Source organism: Aotus nancymaae, unplaced genomic scaffold, assembly GCF_030222135.1.
Source record: "Aotus nancymaae isolate 86718 unplaced genomic scaffold, 86718_ANA_hifiasm-v0.15.2.pri h1tg000018l, whole genome shotgun sequence".
In the NCBI taxonomy this organism is placed as follows: domain Eukaryota; kingdom Metazoa; phylum Chordata; class Mammalia; order Primates; family Aotidae; genus Aotus; species Aotus nancymaae.
The window spans coordinates 2,025,213-2,044,825 of NW_026988430.1; the positions used below are offsets into that span (position 1 = coordinate 2,025,213).

Genomic DNA, 19,613 nt, shown 5'->3' on the forward strand with positions numbered 1-19,613 from the left:
TGCCTGGAGCCATGCAGAGGTAGAGGTTGAGATGTCTTCCCCATAATGCAGAGTCTGGGCTAGGAATCTGCCGGCCAGACAGAAGCCTGTGAGCCACGCAGCTGGAAGAGAAAGTGACTGGGCAGGCTGGGAGAAGAAACGTCAGCCAGCCAGCTCAGCTTTGCCATCTCCCTCCCACTCAGGCTCCTGGTCACCAGCCCCAGAACCAAGAGGACACCAGAGCCCCTCCATCGATGTGTCCTTGCCCAGGATAAAATCCTTTGCCATCCTGTAGGTAAGTCAGCCCCAAATCCAGGGAATGCTCCCCAGGATCCCTTTCTAGCAATCCCACTCATCTAAACCCAACGGTTCCCACCCAGCCCTGCCTGACCCAGCCCATCCACCCCTGGACTCCAGCACCACCCACAGCAAGACTTCCGTCCCAAAGCCCAGCCTCACCTCAGCCCAATCTTAATCCCCGGCCCCCTTTCCTGATGGGATCCTAGCCACAGAAATCATACTAAAATGTATTGCGTGCCCACCGCGTGCCTGGCCGTCTATGAGTCATTCACTTTTCATCTTCAAAACCACACCATTTACAAGAGAGGAAGCTACAGTTCAGATGATTTAAGTCTTGGTGGCCAGTATGACAAAGGTCACACTTTTACTGTTGGTAGCTGATTCCACACTCTAGCCCATCCTGATGCAACTCATCACACCCCAGTGGAATTCACCCCTACCTGTTCAGTCTAACTGCGCCATCCTAGGAACCAGCATGGGGCCTGGCATATGTTAGGTACTCAGTAAATGGCATTTGAATGAATGAATGAATGAATGAACCTGATTCATTCATTAACTAAACTCTATCCATCCTACCCAATCAAACTCAAGTCACAGATTACTGACAACCTCTATTTATAATATATATATTATAAATAGAATCCTTGTCTGAGGCCGGGCACTACGGCTCATGCCTGTAATCCTTGCACTTTGGGAGCCCGAGGTGGGCGGATCACCTGAGGTCAGGAGTTCAAGACTAGCCTGGCCAACATGGTGAAACCCCGTCTCTATTAAAAATACAAAAACTAGCGGGGCATGGTGGTGGGTGCCTATAATCCCTGCTACTTGGGAGGCTGAGGCAAGAAGATCGCTTGAACCTGAGGAAGCGGAGGTTGTAGTGAGCAGAGATTGCACCACTGCACTCCCGCCTGGGTGACAGAGTGAAACTCCATCTCAAAAAAAAAAAAAAATTAGCCGGGCATGGTGGTGCACGCCTGTAATCCCAGCTACTGGGGAGACTGAAGCAGAAGAATCACTTGAACCCAGTGAGCCGAGATTGCGCCACTGCACTCCAGCCTGGGCAACAGAGCAAGACTCAGATGAACAGACTCAATCTCAGTCCAGCAGGGTTGACTGAGTGATTCCATGACTCAAAAATAAGACAGTGTCCTGAGGCTGACAGCGGGAGGAAGAGGAAGAATCTCCCATTTCTGCCTCTGAGGCTGTGGGCAGTAAGATTCATTCCCCAGGATGGGTCTTTGAGGCTAGCGGGTTCCCCGGGTCACACAGCCAGTCCCGTGGCATCGCGTACATTCCTTGGCACTCACCCACCTACCAGGTGGTGCTTCTCCACGCATCTGCCCTGCCAAGCCCACTGGGGAAAGCCTAGGGCATCAGCCACTGGTGGACGCCCGCCACCATGTTCACAGCCTGGGCACACAGCAGATGCCATGAGCCTGTGTTGAATGGTCAGTCGGTGAGCCCCATGGATGGGCACTCGGCCCTGGATATGTCCAGGCCTGACCTGGAAGGCCCCTGTTCTAGCTTTCTAGAGGCTTCTCTGAGTGCCAACAGGTCCTCATGGGTCCCTGACCAAGGTGGGCCTGTGCCTCTGACCTTGGCTTCGGGTCTTTGCCTCCCAGAGTCCCCTGGCCCTTACCCGGGTTTCACTTTTTCAGAGCATGTCCCCATCCCCAAGGGGAAGCACCGGGGAGTGACAGTTGCCCGGAGCCACCATGGTGTTCTGGTGAGTGCACGGGGGGGGGGGGGGGGGGGGGGGGAGGAGGGGAGGGCCCCTGGGAGGCGGGTGCTCACCCTTGCCGCTGACCCCGGTGCTGATGCTGTTCCCACTGGCATGCTGCTCCCGAGGCTGAGTCTGGCTGTCTCCCTGGTGCCAACCCCAGGGCTAACTGTGGCTCTGACCACCTGTGCTGATGCCAGGGTGGACCTAGGTACTCCCTGTCACCCAGCACACTCATGCAGGGCTGGGCCTCAGCCTTGACCCCAGCACTGACTTCGATACCTGGTGGCGGTGGGGGGCGGCCGTTCCTGTGCCCCTGCCTGGTTGAGCCACTGAGTTCTGGAATGGGGGTGAGAATGTGTCTGTAGCTCGGGAACACGGGGTGACCAGGTCTTTCCTCACTCTCTCTTCCCTCCCCCAGATATGCATTCAAGTGCTGGCCCGGCAGCCCCACAGCCTCAGCTCAGAACTCACAGGCACCTGCAGCCTCCTGGCCCCTGACCTCCGTCCGCAGGCTCAGGCCAACTTCTTCAACCTTGGTAAGGATTGGACACTCACTGGCCTTGGATAGCTCTAAGGACATCTCCTAAAGGCCCGGCTCGGTGGCTCACGCCTGTAATCCCAGCACTCTGGGAGGCTGAGGCGGGTGGACCATAAGGTCAGGAGCTCGAGACCAGCCTGGCCAACATAGTGAAACCCCATCTCTACTAAAAATACAAAACATTAGCCGGGTGTGGTGGCAGGTGCCTGTAATTCCAGCTACTCGGAAGGCTGAGGCAGGAGGTGGAGTTTGCAGCAGTGAGCCAAGATCACGCCACTGCACTGCAGCCTGGGCAACAGAGTGAGATTCGGTCTCAAAAACAAACAGACAAACAAGAGATCTCCTTGGTCTTCGAGAAAAGGCACCAGCTCATGGCAGATGCAGTGGGACACTCCACCACCCCACAGTGGAGTGAGGCAGGGTTGAGGCGCCGCATGAAAGGAATCAAGGCAGAACTGAGCGTGCTCAGGTGAAGGCGGAGCCTTTCTGACTCCAAGCCCCTCCATGTGTTTTTAAAGAAAACCTCCTGGATCCAGATGTGCATGTGGACACTGGAGACTGCTACAGAAACAAAGACGGCAGCAGGGGAGAGGATGCGGATGCAGCCAGGAGGCGCCGGGCGCTGGAGAGGGCGGAGGAGCAGGACGAGGACGAGGAGGAGGAGGAGGAGGAAGCTGGTGAGAAGTGGCAAAGCTGGGTTGCTCCGAGTCTATCAGAGCCAACCCCTAGGCTGGCAGCCCACGAGGGTGGGGGCGCCTCAGTCTGAGAGATGGGGAGCGGTGGCTGGATTTTACAGGCCTGACCAGTACCAGCTCCACCCTCTATCTTACAAATGGGGAAACTGAGGCTCGGAGAGTGGTGGTGATGGCAATGACCCACACAGCAAGCAAAGCCCGAGCAGGTTCTAGCTCTCCTTTTGAAGCAGGAGACAAGAGCTCTCTTGGGGCCAGGCGAGGCGGCTCACACCTGTTATCCCAGCACTCTGGGAGGCCGAAGTGGGTGGATCACTTGAAGTCAGGAGTTCGAGACTAGCCTGGCCAACATGGGAAACTCCAGCTCTACTAAAAAATTCAAAAATTAGCTGGGCATGGTGGTGTGCACTGGTAGTCCCAGCTACTTGGGAGGCTGAGGCAGGAGAAGAATCTCTTAAACCCACGAGGTGGAGGCTGCAGTGAGCCGAGATCCCACCACTGCCCTTCAGCCTGGGCAAAAGAGAGAAGCTCCGTCTCAAAAAAAAAAAAAAGCTTCTCTCCTGGGAGCTTCTCTAACTTATTACCTGAACTGAGCCCTCAGGGTTACTGTGGCGGGGGGCGGGGGGCGGGGAACGTGTGCCCGACACATACTGCCCTCATATCTGCCTCACATCCCATGCCCAATCCTGACCTGTCTGTCTTGGCCAGGCACTGAGATTGCCATCATCCTGGATGGCTCAGGAAGCATTGATCCCCCAGACTTCCAGAGAGCCAAAGACTTCATCTACAACATGATGAGGAACTTCTATGAAAAGTGTTTTGAGGTGGGCTTCCTAAGAACTGGTCTCACACAGGTTATCACTTTTCTATTGATGAGTATCCTCCACCTCAGAACAACAATCACTGTATTTGCTCACAATTGTATAAGTCAGACACTTGGGCTGGGCTCAGCTGGATGGTTCTTCTGTCCATCTTTCCTGGCGTTACCCTGGAGCTGCAGGCATCTGGTTGCTTGACTGGGGCTGGATGGCCTAAGATGACCTCACTCACTTGTCTAGACCACATGTCTTTAGCAGGCCAGCCCAACTTCTTCATGGCAGCAACATTCTAAGAGAGCAAGATCCAATGCATGCAAGTATTTTTCAAGTCTCTAATTGCATCACATTTGCTGATGTCTCATTGGCCAAAGCCAGTCACATGGCCAATCCCATAGTCAGTATGGAGGGGACTACGCAGGGAGCTAGGCAGAAGTCTGTGATTCACTGGGGGCCATTACTCTAGTGCCCTTCTCCACCCCCACTCGATTAGAGATGTTGCTCTGCCCAGGGATAAGCTAGAAGGAGTAGATTTTCTGCTGCTTCCAGGGGGAGCCATCTCAGGGGCAGGGCTGGCAACTCTTCCAACCTCCTGCCCTCCTCCCCACCCCCTGCAGTGCAACTTTGCCCTGGTGCAGTACGGGACAGTGATCCAGACTGAGTTTGACCTTCGAGACAGCCAGGATGTGATGGCCTCCCTCTCCAGAGTCCAGAACATCACTCAAGTGGGGAATGTCACCAAGACTGCCTCAGCCATGCAACATGTCTTGTGAGTGTGGGGGCAGCAGGAATTATTCTGGCCATGCCCAGAGTCTCTGTGGCATCCTGCTTGGAGGAAGTGGCTGGACAGAACTGGAGGAGAAGGGAATTAAGGTTCCAGTCTTTCCCTGGCTGAGAGAGAACATGAGGGATGACACCTCAAGACTCTCCTTCAAAAAGTCTTACAAAGACTTCCTCTTGTGAGAGGCAGGAGAGCAGAGTTCTCAGTGGACAGGCTGGCTGGGTTCAACTCTCAGTGATGGTTTGTATCTGTGTGACCTTGGGCAGACTGAGGGACCTTGTGACCACCCTTTGCTTCAGTTTTCTCACTTTAAAAATGAGAAAAATAGGCTGAGCACAGTAGCTCACACCTGTAATCCCAGCACTTTGGGAGGCTGAGGCGGGTAGATCACCTGAGGTCAGGAGTTCCAGACCAGCCTGGCCAACATGGTGAAACCCCGTCTCTACTAAAATACAAAATTAGCTGGGCATGGTGGTAATCACCTGTAGTCCCAGCTACTCGGGAGGCTGAGGCAGGAAGAACTGCTTGAACCCGGGAGGTGGAGGTTGCAGTGAACTGAGATTGTGCCACTGCACTCCAGCCTGGGTGACAGAGTGAGACGCTGTCTCTAAAAAAGAAAGAAAAATAATAGCACTTGCCTGATAGATTTTGCAAAGGATGGATGGGTTAAAATATACTGTGTTTACAACAGTGCCTGCATGTGATAAGTGCCATGTGAGTATTATTCATCATTTTAATATCATTACTATTCCTGTAACACACAAAAAAGCAATAGACTGCCGTCCAGCACCTTCTGCTCGGAGCAGGTGAGAAGCAAGAACACCTGTGCTGCAGCCCTGCCTCCTTAAGTGGCATCAGCCCCTTCTGTGGGTCTTTTTCTTTTTTTTTTTTTTCAGATGAAGTCTCACTCTGTTACCAGAGTGGAGTAGAGTGGTGCGATCTCAGCACCCTGCAACCTACGCCTCCCGGGTTCGAGCAATTCTCCTGCCTCAGTCTCCCAAGTAGCTGGGATTACAGGCATGTGCCACCACGCCCAACTAATTTTTGTATTTTCAGTAGAGATGGGGTTTCACCATGTTGGCCAGGCTGGTCTGGAACTCCTGACCTCATGATCTGCCCGCCTTGACCTCCCAAAGTGCTGAGATTATAGTTGTGAGAGGTGTGAGCCACCACACCCAGCCCTCTTTGGGTCTATTGGCAGGGTTGTGAATCTCCCCCTTCTAACACAGCTGAGAGAATCAAGTCTCTCCCGGAGTCAGCCCTCCCGCCCGCAAAGCTCTCTCCTTCACTGACTCTCTCCTGCTTAGAGACAGCATCTTCACGGCAAGCCGCGGCTCCAGGAGAAAGGCATCCAAGGTCATGGTGGTGCTCACTGATGGCGGCATATTCGAGGACCCCCTCGACCTTGAGACAGTCATCAGCTCCCCCAAGATGCAGGGTGTTGAGCGCTTCGCCATTGGGGTAAGAGCCAGGAGCCCAAAGGCACCTGCTGAGCCTGCACAGCCTGTGATGGGGAGGAGCCAGGGTGGTCGATGGGCCTTTTCTGTGAGCAGCTTATCCAGACCCTGTTCATTCACAAACGCTCCTCTTCTCCCCATGCCCTGAGAGGCCTCCTTTCCCCATGGTCGCCACAGCTTACGGGCCAAATAGCGATGGGGGAATCCAGAGGAAGCACACGGAGGCAGGTTCCTGGAGGCCACGGTGCCGAGCTGCGTCCCACCAGACAAACGGGAGGGGCTGGCCCAGGGCACAGGGGAGGACGGGCCCTACAGGCAGAGGGCACAGCCTGTGCAGAGATGAGGAGGAGCTCTGTGTTCAGGAGCACGGTGTAGTTTGGTCAAACTGGAATTTTGCCCAGAGTGTGTGTAGAACAGGGAGCAGGGAAAGAAGGGGAAAGGAAAGGAGGGGAAAGGAGGGAGAAGGAAAGGAGGGGAAAGGAAAGGAGGGGAAAGGAAAGGAGGGGAAAGGAGGGGGAAGGAAAGGAGGGGAAAGGAGGGGGAAGGAAAGGAGGGGGAAGGAAAGGAGGGGAAAGGGAAGGAGGGGAAAGGAAAGGAGGGGAAAGGAGGGGGAAAGGAGGGGGAAAGGAAAGAAGGGGAAAGGAGGGGAAAGGAAAGGAGGGGAAAGGAAAGGAGGGGAAAGGAGGGGGAAGGAAAGGAGGGGAAAGGAGGGGAAAGGAAAGAAGGGGAAAGGAGGGGAAAGGAAAGGAGGGGAAAGGAGAGGAGGGGGACGGAGGGGGGAGGAAAGGAGGGGAAAGGAAAGGAGGGGAGAGGAGGGGGAAGGAAAGGAGGGGAAAGGAAAGGAGGGGGAAGGAAAGGAGGGGAAAGAAAAGGAGGGGAAAGGAGGGGGAAGGAAAGGAGGGGAAAGGAGGGGGAAAGGAGGGGAAAGGAGGGGGAAAGGAAAGGAGGGGAAAGGAGGGGGAAAGGAGGGGAAAGGAAAGAAGGGGAAAGGAGGGGAAAGGAAAGGAGGGGAAAGGAGGGGAAAGGAGGGGAAAGGAAAGGAGGGGAAAGGAGGGGAAAGGAGGGGAAAGGAAAGGAGGGGAAAGGAGGGGGAAGGAAAGGAGGGGGAAGGAAAGGAGGGGAAAGGAGGGGGAAGGAAAGGAGGGGAAAGGAAAGGAGGGGGAAGGAAAGGAGGGGAAAGGAGGGGGAAGGAAAGGAGGGGAAAGGAAAGGAGGGGGAAGGAAAGGAGGGGAAAGGAGGGGAAAGGAAAGAAGGGGAAAGGAGGGGGAAGGAGGGGAAAAGAAAGGAGGGGAAAGGAAACGAGGGGAAAGGAGGGGGAAGGAGGGGAAAGGAAAGGAGGGGAGAGGAGGGGGAAGGAAAGGAGGGGAAAGGAGGGGAAAGGAGGGGAAAGGAAAGGAGGGGAAAGGAGGGGAAAGGAGGGGAAAGGAAAGGAGGGGAAAGGAGGGGGAAAGGAGGGGAAAGGAAAGAAGGGGAAAGGAGGGGAAAGGAGGGGAAAGGAAAGGAGGGGAAAGGAGGGGAAAGGAGGGGAAAGGAAAGGAGGGGAAAGGAGGGGAAAGGAGGGGAAAGGAAAGGAGGGGAAAGGAAAGAAGGGGAAAGGAGGGGGAAGGAAAGGAGGGGAAAGGAAAGGAGGGGGAAGGAAAGGAGGGGAAAGGAGGGGGAAGGAAAGGAGGGGAAAGGAAAGGAGGGGGAAGGAAAGGAGGGGAAAGGAGGGGGAAGGAAAGGAGGGGGAAGGAAAGGAGGGGAAAGGAGGGGGAAGGAAAGGAGGGGGAAGGAAAGGAGGGGAAAGGAGGGGGAAGGAAAGGAGGGGAAAGGAAAGGAGGGGAAAGGAAAGGAGGGGAAAGGAGGGGGAAGGAAAGGAGGGGGAAGGAAAGGAGGGGAAAGGAGGGGGAAGGAAAGGAGGGGAAAGGAAAGGAGGGGGAAGGAAAGGAGGGGAAAGGAGGGGGAAGGAAAGAAGGGGAAAGGAAAGGAGGGGGAAGGAAAGGAGGGGAAAGGAAAGGAGAGGAAAGGAGGGGGAAGGAAAGGAGGGGAAAGGAGGGGAAAGGAAAGAAGGGGAAAGGAGGGGGAAGGAGGGGAAAAGAAAGGAGGGGAAAGGAAACGAGGGGAAAGGAGGGGGAAGGAGGGGAAAGGAAAGGAGGGGAGAGGAGGGGGAAGGAAAGGAGGGGAAAGGAAAGGAGGGGAAAGGAGGGGGAAGGAGGGGAAAGGAAAGGAGGGGAAAGGAGGGGAAAGGAAAGGAGGGGAAAGGAAGGAAGGAGCCGGCAGCGGAGGGGCTCGGCTGTCCCCGGGCCTGGCGGATCCTCGCCGCGCTGACTCGCTGACCCGGGGCCTCTGTGCAGGTGGGGAAGGAATTTAAGTCTGAGAGGCCGTTGAGGGAGCTGAACCTGATCGCCTCAGACCCGGACGAGACCCACGCTTTCAAGGTGACCGACTACAAGGCGCTGGACGGGCTGCTGAGCAAACTGCGCCACGACATCGTCCGCATGGAAGGTGGGGGCTGCGGGCGGCCCGAGTCTGCGCTCCAGCCGCGCCCGCCCCGGCTCCGTGGGGTCTCCCGCAGCAGCTCCGGGCGCGCGCTGAGCGTCAGCCGCTGCGGGTCCTAAAAGGCAGCGACCGGGCGCAGTGACGCACGCGTGTCATCCCAGCACCTTGGGAGGCAGAGGCAGGTGGATCTATTGAGGCCAGGAGTTCCAGACCAGCCTAGCCAATGTGGTGAAATCTTGCCTCTACTAAAAATACCAAAAAAAAAAAAAAAAAGAAAGAAAGAAAGAAAAATTAGCTGGGCGTGGTGGCACAGGCCTGTGATCCCAGCTACTCAGGAGCCTGAGGCAGAAAAATCTCTTGAACCCAGGAGGAGGAGGTTGCAGTGAGCCGAGCCAGGATTGCGCCGCCACACTCCAGCCTGGGTGACAGAGCAAGGCTCCGTCTCAAAAAAAAAAAAAAAAAAAAAAGCCGGGCGTGGTGTGGTGGCACAGGACTTGTATTCCCAGCTACTTGGGAAGCTGAGGCACCAGGTCGCTTGACCTTGGGAGGTGCAGGTTGCAGTGAGCTAGCTGATACTGAGCCACGGCAGTCCAGCCTGAGCAACTGAGCAAGACGCTGTCACACACACACACACACACACACACACACACACACACACACACACAGACAACAATATCCCCAGCCTTTCTTCCGTCCCAGAATGGCCATGAAGCTCTGATGAACTGAGCTGGTGCTGGAGAAACAAGGATGACTAGGGCCATAGTTCCCTCTCCCAGGAGCTCACAGATGAGGAAACTGAGGCCTAGAAAGAGAGTGTGACTGCCCAGACAGTAGCTGCTCAAGGAGAACCTGGGTCTCTTCCGTCAGCCGGGTGCTCTGCCTGTCACATCAAGCATGGTTCCCTCTGGGACTGAGGCCAAGCTGGAGGGTCCCCTCACTCGGTTTCTCCCTTCACCTCAGCCCACAGCCGTCTCACTGGGCTTCTTTGCTTCCAGGCACCGTTGGAGACGCCCTTCACTACCAGTTGGCACAGATTGGCTTCAGTGCCCAGATCCTGGATGAGGTACGTGGCTGACAGCGCCAGGTAGACTTGCCCACTGGGGAGGGGCCCAGGACACCCAGGATTCAGGGACCCCTGTCTCCGATTCAGGGCTCTGCCCTCCCTGTGGTGATGCCTCTGAAAGAGCCATTTTATTTTATTTTATTTTATTTTATTTATTTGTTTTGAGACAGAGTATTGCTCCCTCACCCAGGCGGAAGTGCAATGGCACGATCTAGGCTCACTGCAACCTCCGCCTTCCAGGTTCAAGCAATTCTCCTGCCTCAGCCTCCCGAGTAGCTGGGATTACAGGTGTGTGCCACCACGCCTGGCTAATTTTTGTATTTTTAGTAGAGACGGGTGTTTCACCATGTTGGCCAGGCTGGTCTTGAACTCCCGACCTCAGGTGATCTACCCTCCTTGGCCTCCCAAAGTGCTGGGATGACAAGGCCTAAGCCACTGCACCTGGCCTGAAAGAGCCATTTTAGGATAAAGGGAAACATTTCTTCATGCTCACCATAATCTGGACCATTGAGATAGAGGAAAGAGTGGCCATATTTATGGCAGGAGGTCACTTTTTTCTGTGTGCTCAAATATCCAGTGGTTCCCCTGAATACAGACCAGTCCATAGGATCCGACCTGGGCCAGCCAAGCAACCAGGCTTGCTTCTCCCGGAGCAGGGAGTGCAAGGAGCCCCGTGTTGCCATTTCACCTTCCCGCCTGCATCTCTGGCCAGGCGGGCTCTAGGCCACCGAACGCCCCGCTCCTCTCAGCCAGGTCAGCTGCGCTGGCCTGGGTCCCTCCCGCTCATCTGGGCTCCATCCCTGTCCTCTCCAGGGGCAGGTGCTGCTCGGCGCGGTCGGGGCCTTTGACTGGTCGGGAGGGGCGCTCCTCTACAACACACGCAGCCGCCGGGGCCGCTTCCTGAACCAGACGGCGGCAGCGGCGGCGGACGCGGAGGCTGCGCAGTACAGCTACCTGGGTGAGGGCGGGGCCTGGGTGCTACCTGGGCGAGGGCGGGGCCTGGGGGCTACCTGGGTGAGGGCGGGGCCTGGGTGCTACCTGGGCGAGGGCGGGGCCTGGGGGCTACCTGGGCGAGGGCGGGGCCTGGGTGCTACCTGGGCGAGGGCGGGGCCTGGGTGCTACCTGGGCGAGGGCGGGGCCTGGGTGCTACCTGGGCGAGGGCGGGGTCTGGGTGCTACCTGGGCGAGGGCGGGGCCTGGGGGCTACCTGGGCGAGGGAGGGGCCTGGAGGCTACCTGGGCGATGGCGGGGCCTGGGGGCTATCTGGGCGAGGGCGGGGCCTGGGAGCTACCTGGGTGAGAGCGGGGCCTGGGGGCTACCTGGGCGAGGGCGGGGGCCGAGATGGGAACGCCAATGAGAACGCCGAGGCTGCGCATTAGGCTGCACTTGAGGTTTTCGAATGGGGGCGGGACCTGGTCGGTCACATGAGCCAAGGGGCGGTTCCTGTTTAGGGACCCTAAGGTTGAGAACTGCCACCTCCTGGATAGGGACAGGGCCTGTCAGGTACAAGAAGAAGAGCAGGCCTCTCCATTAAGAACAGTGGTGTGCGTATGTTCTCACTCATAGGCGGGTGTTGAACAATGAGAACACATGGACACAGGGAGGGGAGCACTACACACTGGGGTCTGTTGGGGGGAAATAGGGGAGGGACAGCGGGGGGTGGGGAGTTGGGGAGAGAGAGCATGGGGAGAAATGCCAGATATAGGTGATGGGGAGGAAGGCAGCAAATCACACTGCCACGTGTGTACCTATGCAACAATCTTGCATGTTCTTCACATGTACCCCAAAACCTAAAATGCAATTGAAAAAAAAAAAACAGTGGTGTGACCTGGTGAGGTGGCTCACGCCTGTAATCACAGGAGGCCAAAGCAGGCAGATCACCTGAGGTCAGGAGATTGAGCCCAGCCTAGTCAACATGGTGAAACCCTGTCTCTACTAAAAACACAAAAATTAGCCAGGTATGGTGGTGGATAACTGTAATCTCAGCTACTCAGGAGGCTGAGGCAGGAGAATCGCTTGAACCTGGGAGCCAGAGGTTGCAGTGAGTCGAGATTGTGCCACTGCATCCAGCCTGGGGGATAGACCAAGACTCCACTAGGGTGTGTGTGAGTGTGGGGCGTGTGTGCAAACGAGTATTTTGAGCAAAGCTGCATCCAGGACAGTGCATGTGTCTCACATCTTTGTGATGGGGACGTGTGTGACTGGCAAAGTGAGAGTGCTCGCTGATGCTGATTTTTGATATAGCGAGAAAGATAGTCTCTCCTAGTCTGCCCCCTCCCCAGGCCTCTTTGAAGGCCTGACTGAGAAGGTGCAGTGAGCCAGGGTGGGAGCACCTGTCAACAGCTGGAGCACCATCAACAGCTGCACCACCCTTGCTGCAGGTTACTCTGTGGCTGTGCTGCACAAGGCCTGCAGCCTGTCCTACATCTCGGGGGCTCCGAGGTACAAACATCGTGGGGCCGTGTTTGAGCTCCAGGAGGGCAGAGAGGCCAGCTTCCTGCCGGTGCTGGAGGGAGAGCAGGTACCTGCAGGGGAAGGCCTCCACCCCATGGGACAGATGGGGAATCGGAGGCCCCAAGGGAAAGGGGAGGGCCTCAGGGTGCACAGTGGGCCAGGGCCCAGGCTGGGTCAAACTCAGGCTCCAGAGTGGCACTCCAGGGCTCTGGCCTGGCGCCGTGTGGTCTGATTGCTGGGCGTGTCCTCCACCCTGGGGCCTGGAGTGCTCATCCGCTCGACAGGTGCCTCAGGGAGCAAACTGATCTGTAATGACCCAAACTGGGTGGTCCAGGAAGCAGGTGGCAGGGCTGTAGCCTTTGCTGCAGGGTGGAGGAGTGGGGCTCCTGCTGAGCTGAGCTCCTCCCCGGTGCAGATGGGGTCCTATTTTGGCTCTGAGCTGTGTCCTGTGGATATCAACATGGATGGAACCACAGATCTCTTGCTGGTGGCTGCGCCATTTTACCACGTTCGTGGAGAAGAAGGCAGAGTCTATGTGTACCGTCTCAATGAGCAGGTGGGAGAGCCGCCATCTTCATGCGCTGGCTAAGGCTGTGGCATTCAGCCTAGTACAGAGGTGATGGAGGCTGGGAGTGCCCTGGCCCTGCTTGGCACCAGTGGGCAGTGACGGTGCTCAGGATGGATGGCTGCTGGGCGGGGCAGTGGCACGGCTCTCAGCTCCCTCTTTCTTACCCAAGGGCAGTCGTTGATGACAATCTCTCTTTTTTCTTTCGAGACTGAGTCTCACTCTGTTGCTCAGGCTGGAGTGCAGTGGTACAATCTTGGCTCACTGCAACCTCCACCTCCTGGGTTCAAGCAATTCTCCTGCCTCAGCCTCCCGAGTAGCTGGGATTATAGGCATGCGCCACCATGCCTGGCTAATTTTTGTATTTTTAGCAGAGATGGGGTTTCACCATGTTGGCCAGGCTGGTCTCAAACTCCTGACCTCGGGTGATCCGCCCACCTCGGCCTCCCAAAGTGCCGGGATTTCAGGCGTGAGTCACTGAGCCTGGCTGATAACATCTGTTACAGCTGCGGACTGCCAAAGTGCATTTTGTCCAGATCTCACTTATTTCTCACAGTAACTATCGGGGGCAGCTGCCACTCTCATCTTACAGGTGAGGAAGCTGGGGCTCAGGGAGCCTCAGTGATGCTGAGATGTGCTCGAGGGTACCTGGCATGTATGTGGCAGAGCCAAGAGTAAATCCCAGGCCTCCATTTGCAGCAATGCGCCCCTGCCTGTGGGAGCAGGGGGAGCAGGCTCTGCGTCCTGAACTTCAAGGCAGGAGGACCCCAGCTTTCCCCACGGGCTCACTGTGTGACCTTGGGAAGGTCCCTGGCCTTTTCTGGGCCTCAGGCTCCCTGCTGGAAAATCAGAATCCACCAGCCCAGTGAGCGTGTCTCCTGGGTGGCAATGGGGTGGGCACCCAGTGCCCCCCTTCTCAAAGGCTGAGCTGTTTGCTTGCTTTACAGGATAGTTCCTTCTTCCTGTCACACATGCTGAGTGGACACCCCGGGTTCCCCAGTGCCCGCTTTGGCTTTGCCATGGCGGCTGTGGGGGATATCAGTCAGGATAAGCTCACAGATGTGGCCATCGGGGCCCCCCTGGAGGGTTTCGCGGCAGATGATGGTGCCGGCTTCGGCAGTGTGTATATCTACAATGGACACAGGGATGGCCTCTCCGCCAGCCCCTCACAGGTGACCCACCGGGCCCTCTCCTTCCTCTCCTCTGGGGCTCTAACCTCTCCCAGATATGATGACCCAAGCCCCAAGGTGGCTTCAGTCCCAAGTGCCGGGCAGGCCTCAGGGGGCCGGGAGTGCCCAGTGAAAGAAGGAAGTTACTCAGGCTAGTGGGAGGTTCCAGCCCACGGCCTCATCTCAGCCCGTCAGGTGCTGGGAGGTTGTGGCAGCAGCTGTCTCCCTCCCTGACCCACACCCTCCCCTCCCTCGAGCGTGGCCTGGGTCACTGCTTCTCTTTCTGTCCCTTGCTCCTGTCTCCCACGCAGCACCTCCCTGCCTCGTCTCTAGTGCCCTAGGTCTCTGCTGCCAGACTCTCACTCCACATCTCTTTCACCCGCCTCCAGCCCCTCCTGAGCGCCTCCACCTGGATGGCCCCCAGGCATCTCCCTCCCATCTGAAAGCACCTGCTTTCCCCAGACCTGCTGCTGCTGAGACCTCATCCCCCTCCACACCCCACACCAGAAACCTCAGATGATCCCCAGCACGCCCCCACCCTGCACAGCCTGTCAGTCCCCACGTCCTCAGGATTCTAGCTGTCTCTCAAGTCCAGCCCCTTTTCTCCAACCCCACCACTGTGGTCTCAGCTCAGGCCCTGCCATTCCTCTCCTGGACCCCCAGCCTGCCCAGCTTCCTCCTCCTCTGCATCTTGCCCCCTGTGTCTTCAGTGCCATTTTATTTATTTTTGTTTTTTGAGACAGAGTCTCACTCTGTCACCAAGCTGGAGTGCAGTGGTGCGATCTTGGCTCACTGCAACCTCCACCTCCCAGGTTCAAGCGATTCTCCTGCCTCAGCCTCCCGAGTAGCTGGGACTACAGGCACGAGCCACCATGCCCAGCTAATTTCTGTATTTTTAGTAGAGACGGGGTTTCACCACGTTGGCCAGGCTGGTCTCGATCTCTTGACTCAGGATCCACCAGCCTCGGCCTCCCAAAGTGCTGGGATTACAGGAGTGAGCCATCAAGCCCAGCCTTCAGCTCCATTTCTAAAGTGTTATCCTGATTACGTCACTTCAAAAAAACAGAGCCTTTGTTGACACCCCCACCCCAAGCCACACATCAAGCCTCCTTGTACCCCAGCCCCCTGCGGCTCACCCTGTCCCTGGCTGCTTCTCAGAGGGCCCCGCTCTTTCCCCATGCCTCACTCTTTCCCTCATTCTCCCCCATCAAGTCCCACCTGCCCTTCAAGGCTCCATTCAAATACCATTTCCTCTGGGAAAGCTTGTCCCCTCTTTGCTGGTTCTAGACTGGGGCTCCCTGGGGCTGGATGGTGCCTGCAACACTGACCGGGACAGACCGGGACAGAACGTGAAAGGACTCCCCACCTGTGCCCCTCCCTTCCCTCACCCCACACCTTGTGTTTCTGCCTCCACAGCGGATCAGAGCCTCAGCGGTGGCCCCAGGACTCCAGTACTTCGGCATGTCCGTGGCTGGTGGCTTTGATATCAGTGGCGACGGCCTTGCCGACATCACCGTGGGCACTCTGGGCCGGGCAGTTGTGTTCCGGTGGGTCTGGGGTCCTGGGCCCAGCCTCACCCATCTGCCCCACTCTAAATAGCTCCATGCAGAAAGTAGGCACCGAGGGAGGGAGCTGGCATGGTGGTGAGTCACCTCGCCCAGCTGATAACAGAGCACAGGCTCTGCTCGTCTGGGTGTGAACCTCAGCTCTAGGTCCTCTCAGTGTGCCCTGGGCAAGTTATTTCATTCTAAGACCTTACGTGGGAATTGTAAGAGCACCTACCTCCCAGAGTTATGGGGATTATGCAAGCGGATATATGTAAAGTATTTAGCACAGCACTCAGTGATGGCTCTGATTATTAAGAATTTCAGGCCAGGCGTGGTGGCTCATGCCTGTAACCTCAGCACTTTGGGAGGCCGAGGGAGGTGGATCATGAGGTCAGGAGTTCAAGACCAGCCTGGCCAAGATGGTGAAACTCCGTCTCTACTTAAAATGCAGAAAAGTTAGCCAGGCATAGTGGTGGGCGCCTGTAATTCCAGCTACTCAGGAGGCTGAGGCAGAGAATTGCTTGAACCTGGGAGGTGGAGGTTGCAGTGAGCCAAGATCTCTCCACCGCACTCCAGCCTGGGCGACAGAGCAAGCCTCCGTCTCAAAACAAAACAAAACAAAACAAACAAAATGGAGCTCTTATCTCCACCCACCGTTCATTCCCCCAAATCTGTTCCGCACTCGGGCTTTCTGTCTTGGCAAATGGCACCATCGTCCACCCAGAAACACAGGATGAAACCCTGGTCCTTGATGTCTCTTTTTCCTTCCCCTACCACTACGTCAACAAGTCTTAGTTGGCTCTGCCTGCAACTACCCCCCAGCGCAGGTGCTGTCCTCACCCCCGGACACTGGCATGCAGCCTTCCCTGCCTCCACCCTCCCACAGCAGCACCCGAAACCCCTCCACGCTCCCACTTAGAGTAAAATCCCAGTTCCTTACCATGGCTTTGCAGGGTTCTTCGTGGCCTAGCCCTCCCCAGCCTTCCATTCCCACCTCTTCCTCCTCTCCTCTGTCTCACTAATTATGCTCCAGGCACGTGGACCTTTGCGCTCCCCAAACCGCAAGCGTCCCTACCACCGGCCCTTGGAGCTGGCTGTGCTTTCCAGCTGGAGTGCTCTGCCCCGTGTCCTCACATAGCTGGCTCTTGCTTGTTAACAAATCTCAACCGAAATGCTTCTCATCAGTCAGGCCATCTCTGACCACCAGGCTCAGTAGCCCCCAGTCCTTATTACAGAACTTTGGCTGTTGAGATGGAGTATCAGTCTTGTCATGTCACCCAGGCTGGTGTGCAATGGCGCCATCTCGGCTCACGGCAACCTCTGCCTCCCAGGTTCAAGCAATTCTCCTGCTTCAGCCTCCAGAGTAGCTGGGATTACAGGTGCATGCCACCACGCCCGGCTAATTTTTGTATTTTTAGTAGAGATAGGGTTTCACCATGTTGGCCAGGATGGTCTCGAACTCCTGACCTCAAGTGATCCGACCGCCTCGGCCTCCCAAAGTGCTGTGATTACAGATGGAGCCACCACACCCAGACGACGGTATTTTAATTTGTATTAGAGCACTGCCAATACACAGTATTTCCCTGTTTATTTGCTTGTGCTTTCCCACGAAAGCAGAAACTCAGGGCAGCACCTGCGTGTGGGGAGGTTCGATGGAGTCTCACTGACTGCATGAACCCCTCAGCCAGGCCTGACCCAGGAGCCTGTAGTCACTCCTCCCGTCCTCTTTGCTGTCTCGGTCAGCTCCCGGCCTGTGGTTCGCCTGAATGTATCCATGGCCTTCACCCCCAGTGCACTGCCGGTTGGCTTCAAAAGCGACGTGAATGTCAGTTTGTGTTTTGCAATCAGCTCTGAGTCAGGTAAGAGGTGGCCCAGCTGCCCCGCCCCCCGCATCCCAGCGTGATGGTCATTGCTTTTTGGTTTCTGTAGGGGGCAGGGCAAGAGGACGGGGCGGGAGGGTGGGGGTGTTTGTCTGAGGTCCTGGTGCTTGAAATCCCTCCATTAGAACTCGGCTCCTTTGTCTCCAGGTTCTGTGAAATGCAAACTGCCTCAAAAAGGGTGTTCTGATGTGACATCCACACTCTGAGGGGCTTAGGGCTGACACTCTTGGGAGGAGTGACGCTGGAGCCCTTCCTCGGGGTTGAAGGGTTGAGTTTCTGAAAAAAAGACTCAGAAAAAGGCAGCCATGTCTCCATGCCCGCCTGTGTGCCTGTGCTCGGGTGCTCCGGGGACACGCCCTTCTCCTTCTCTCTGGCTATGTCCTCTCCTCGTCCCTTCTGTCCCTCCTCACTCTGTGCCTCTGGCCCAGGTGGGATTGGATAATCTGTCGAGGCTGAGTTTCTCTTTCCTTACCTGAAACTCATCAGGAGACTGTTTCCAGAAAGGAGGTAGTGGGCACGGTTTTCAAAGCCCAGGAATTCACTGCCCACCCAAGCGCTCCCCTTGGGAACGATTCCTCAGCCACAGTCCCGGAGGTTTACTCTCTCAGGAGCAGTCTCTGAGATGGCTCTCTGCCTCCCGCAGGTCACAGAGCAGGCTCCTGGGGTGGGGTGGCTTTATCAAAGCAGGAGGCTATTATCCACCTCGGGGTGAAAACGACAGACCTGTCCCTTCCCGGACACAGAGCTCGATGGGCTGTGCATCGGTGGGCAAGGTCTCTCCCCAGCCGAGCTGGTTCTGTTCTGTATCGTGAGGGATTTGGCCCCGGGATCTCCATGGTGCTTCCAGCACTGCAGTCCTTGGGTTTGACTCCATGGTTTCCCTCTGTCCCCCTCCATTCTCTTTGTTGATTCTCTTCCTCCTTATTTTCTTCTTCAATCTCAACTCCCTTCCCGAGCCCTCCTTCCCTAAGGAAGGCTGACTCAGTCCTGGGAATGCGATGCTCCGGGTTTGGGGCTGGAGCACTGAGAGACCCTGGCCAGGTGTCAGAAGCCAGTGAGAAAAATACCTTCGAAAAAAGAATGCGGCCAGGCAAGGTGGCTCACGCTTGTAATCCCAGCACTTTGGGAGGCTGAGGTGGGCAGATCATGAGGTCAGGAGTTCGAGACCAGCCTGTCCAATATACTGAAACCCCGTTTCTACTAAAAAATACAAAAATTAGCCAGGCATGGTGGCACACACCAGTAGTCCCACCCACGTGGGAGGCTGAGGCGGGAGAATTTCTTGAACGTGGGAGGTGGAGGTTGCAGTGAGTTGAGATCATGCCACTCCACTGCAGCCTGGGCAACAACATGAGACTCCATCTCAAAAAAAAAAAAAAAAGAAACGCAAGGGTCCAGCCCCAGGAAGTCCCTGCATGGTGATACTGTTCAGGAGGGTCACAAGGAACCTCAGACTGGGGGCCTTCTGTCTGCCGCTGGCTCATCCCCGCCTCATCGGGAAGGCCTGCTCTTCATTCCCAGGCCTCAGAGGGGCATCTCTCAACTTCACACTGGACGTGGACGTGGGGAAGCAGAGGAAAAGGCTGCAGTGTTCAGACGAGAGCGCCTGTCGGGGCCGCCTGAGGGAGTGGAGCAGCGGGTCCCAGCTTTGTGAGCTCCTCCAGCTCAACCGCACAGAGGGAGAGGTAAGCGGAGGAGTTTGGATGGGAGTCTGGAAGGGTCTGTGCCATTGAGAAAGGATTTGAGATGATGCAGTGAGGGGCACATACCCGGACCTACAAATGAGGTGATTAAAATAATCATAGTAGGCTGAGCGCGGTGGCTCATGCCTGTAATCCCAGTACTTCAGGAGGCTGAGGCGGGCAGATCACTTGAGGTCAGGAGTTCAAGACCAGCTCTGCCAACATGATGAAACCTTGTCTCCACTAAAAACACAAAAATTAGCTGGGCATGGTGGTGGGCACCTGTAATCCCAGCTACACGGGAGGCTGAGGCAGGAGAATCACTTGAACCCAGGGGTCAGAGGTTGCAGTGAGCTGAAATCATGCCACTGCACTCCAGCCTGGGAGACAGAGACTCCGTCTCAAAATAATAATAACAACAGGCCGGGCGTGGTGGCTCACGCCTGTAATCCAAGCACTTTGGAGGCCAAGGCAGGCGGATCACCTGAGGT

General features: G+C 56.4%; 1 protein-coding gene across 1 annotated transcript in view; it reads left to right on the forward strand.

Moving 5' to 3' along the window:
• Positions 1 to 19,613, forward strand: part of ITGAE (integrin subunit alpha E) — a 79,441-nt gene that overhangs the window by 29,074 nt on the left and 30,754 nt on the right. Inside the window, exons 3-18 of the mRNA XM_064378081.1 lie at positions 183 to 274; positions 1,938 to 2,005; positions 2,421 to 2,538; positions 3,059 to 3,217; positions 3,941 to 4,056; positions 4,665 to 4,816; positions 6,136 to 6,289; positions 8,619 to 8,769; positions 9,759 to 9,826; positions 10,640 to 10,784; positions 12,207 to 12,346; positions 12,695 to 12,835; positions 13,792 to 14,016; positions 15,430 to 15,560; positions 17,304 to 17,419; positions 18,962 to 19,125. Coding sequence (XP_064234151.1) covers positions 183 to 274; positions 1,938 to 2,005; positions 2,421 to 2,538; positions 3,059 to 3,217; positions 3,941 to 4,056; positions 4,665 to 4,816; positions 6,136 to 6,289; positions 8,619 to 8,769; positions 9,759 to 9,826; positions 10,640 to 10,784; positions 12,207 to 12,346; positions 12,695 to 12,835; positions 13,792 to 14,016; positions 15,430 to 15,560; positions 17,304 to 17,419; positions 18,962 to 19,125 — 2,140 coding nt within the window. The remainder of the gene's footprint in view (positions 1 to 182; positions 275 to 1,937; positions 2,006 to 2,420; positions 2,539 to 3,058; positions 3,218 to 3,940; positions 4,057 to 4,664; positions 4,817 to 6,135; positions 6,290 to 8,618; positions 8,770 to 9,758; positions 9,827 to 10,639; positions 10,785 to 12,206; positions 12,347 to 12,694; positions 12,836 to 13,791; positions 14,017 to 15,429; positions 15,561 to 17,303; positions 17,420 to 18,961; positions 19,126 to 19,613) is intronic.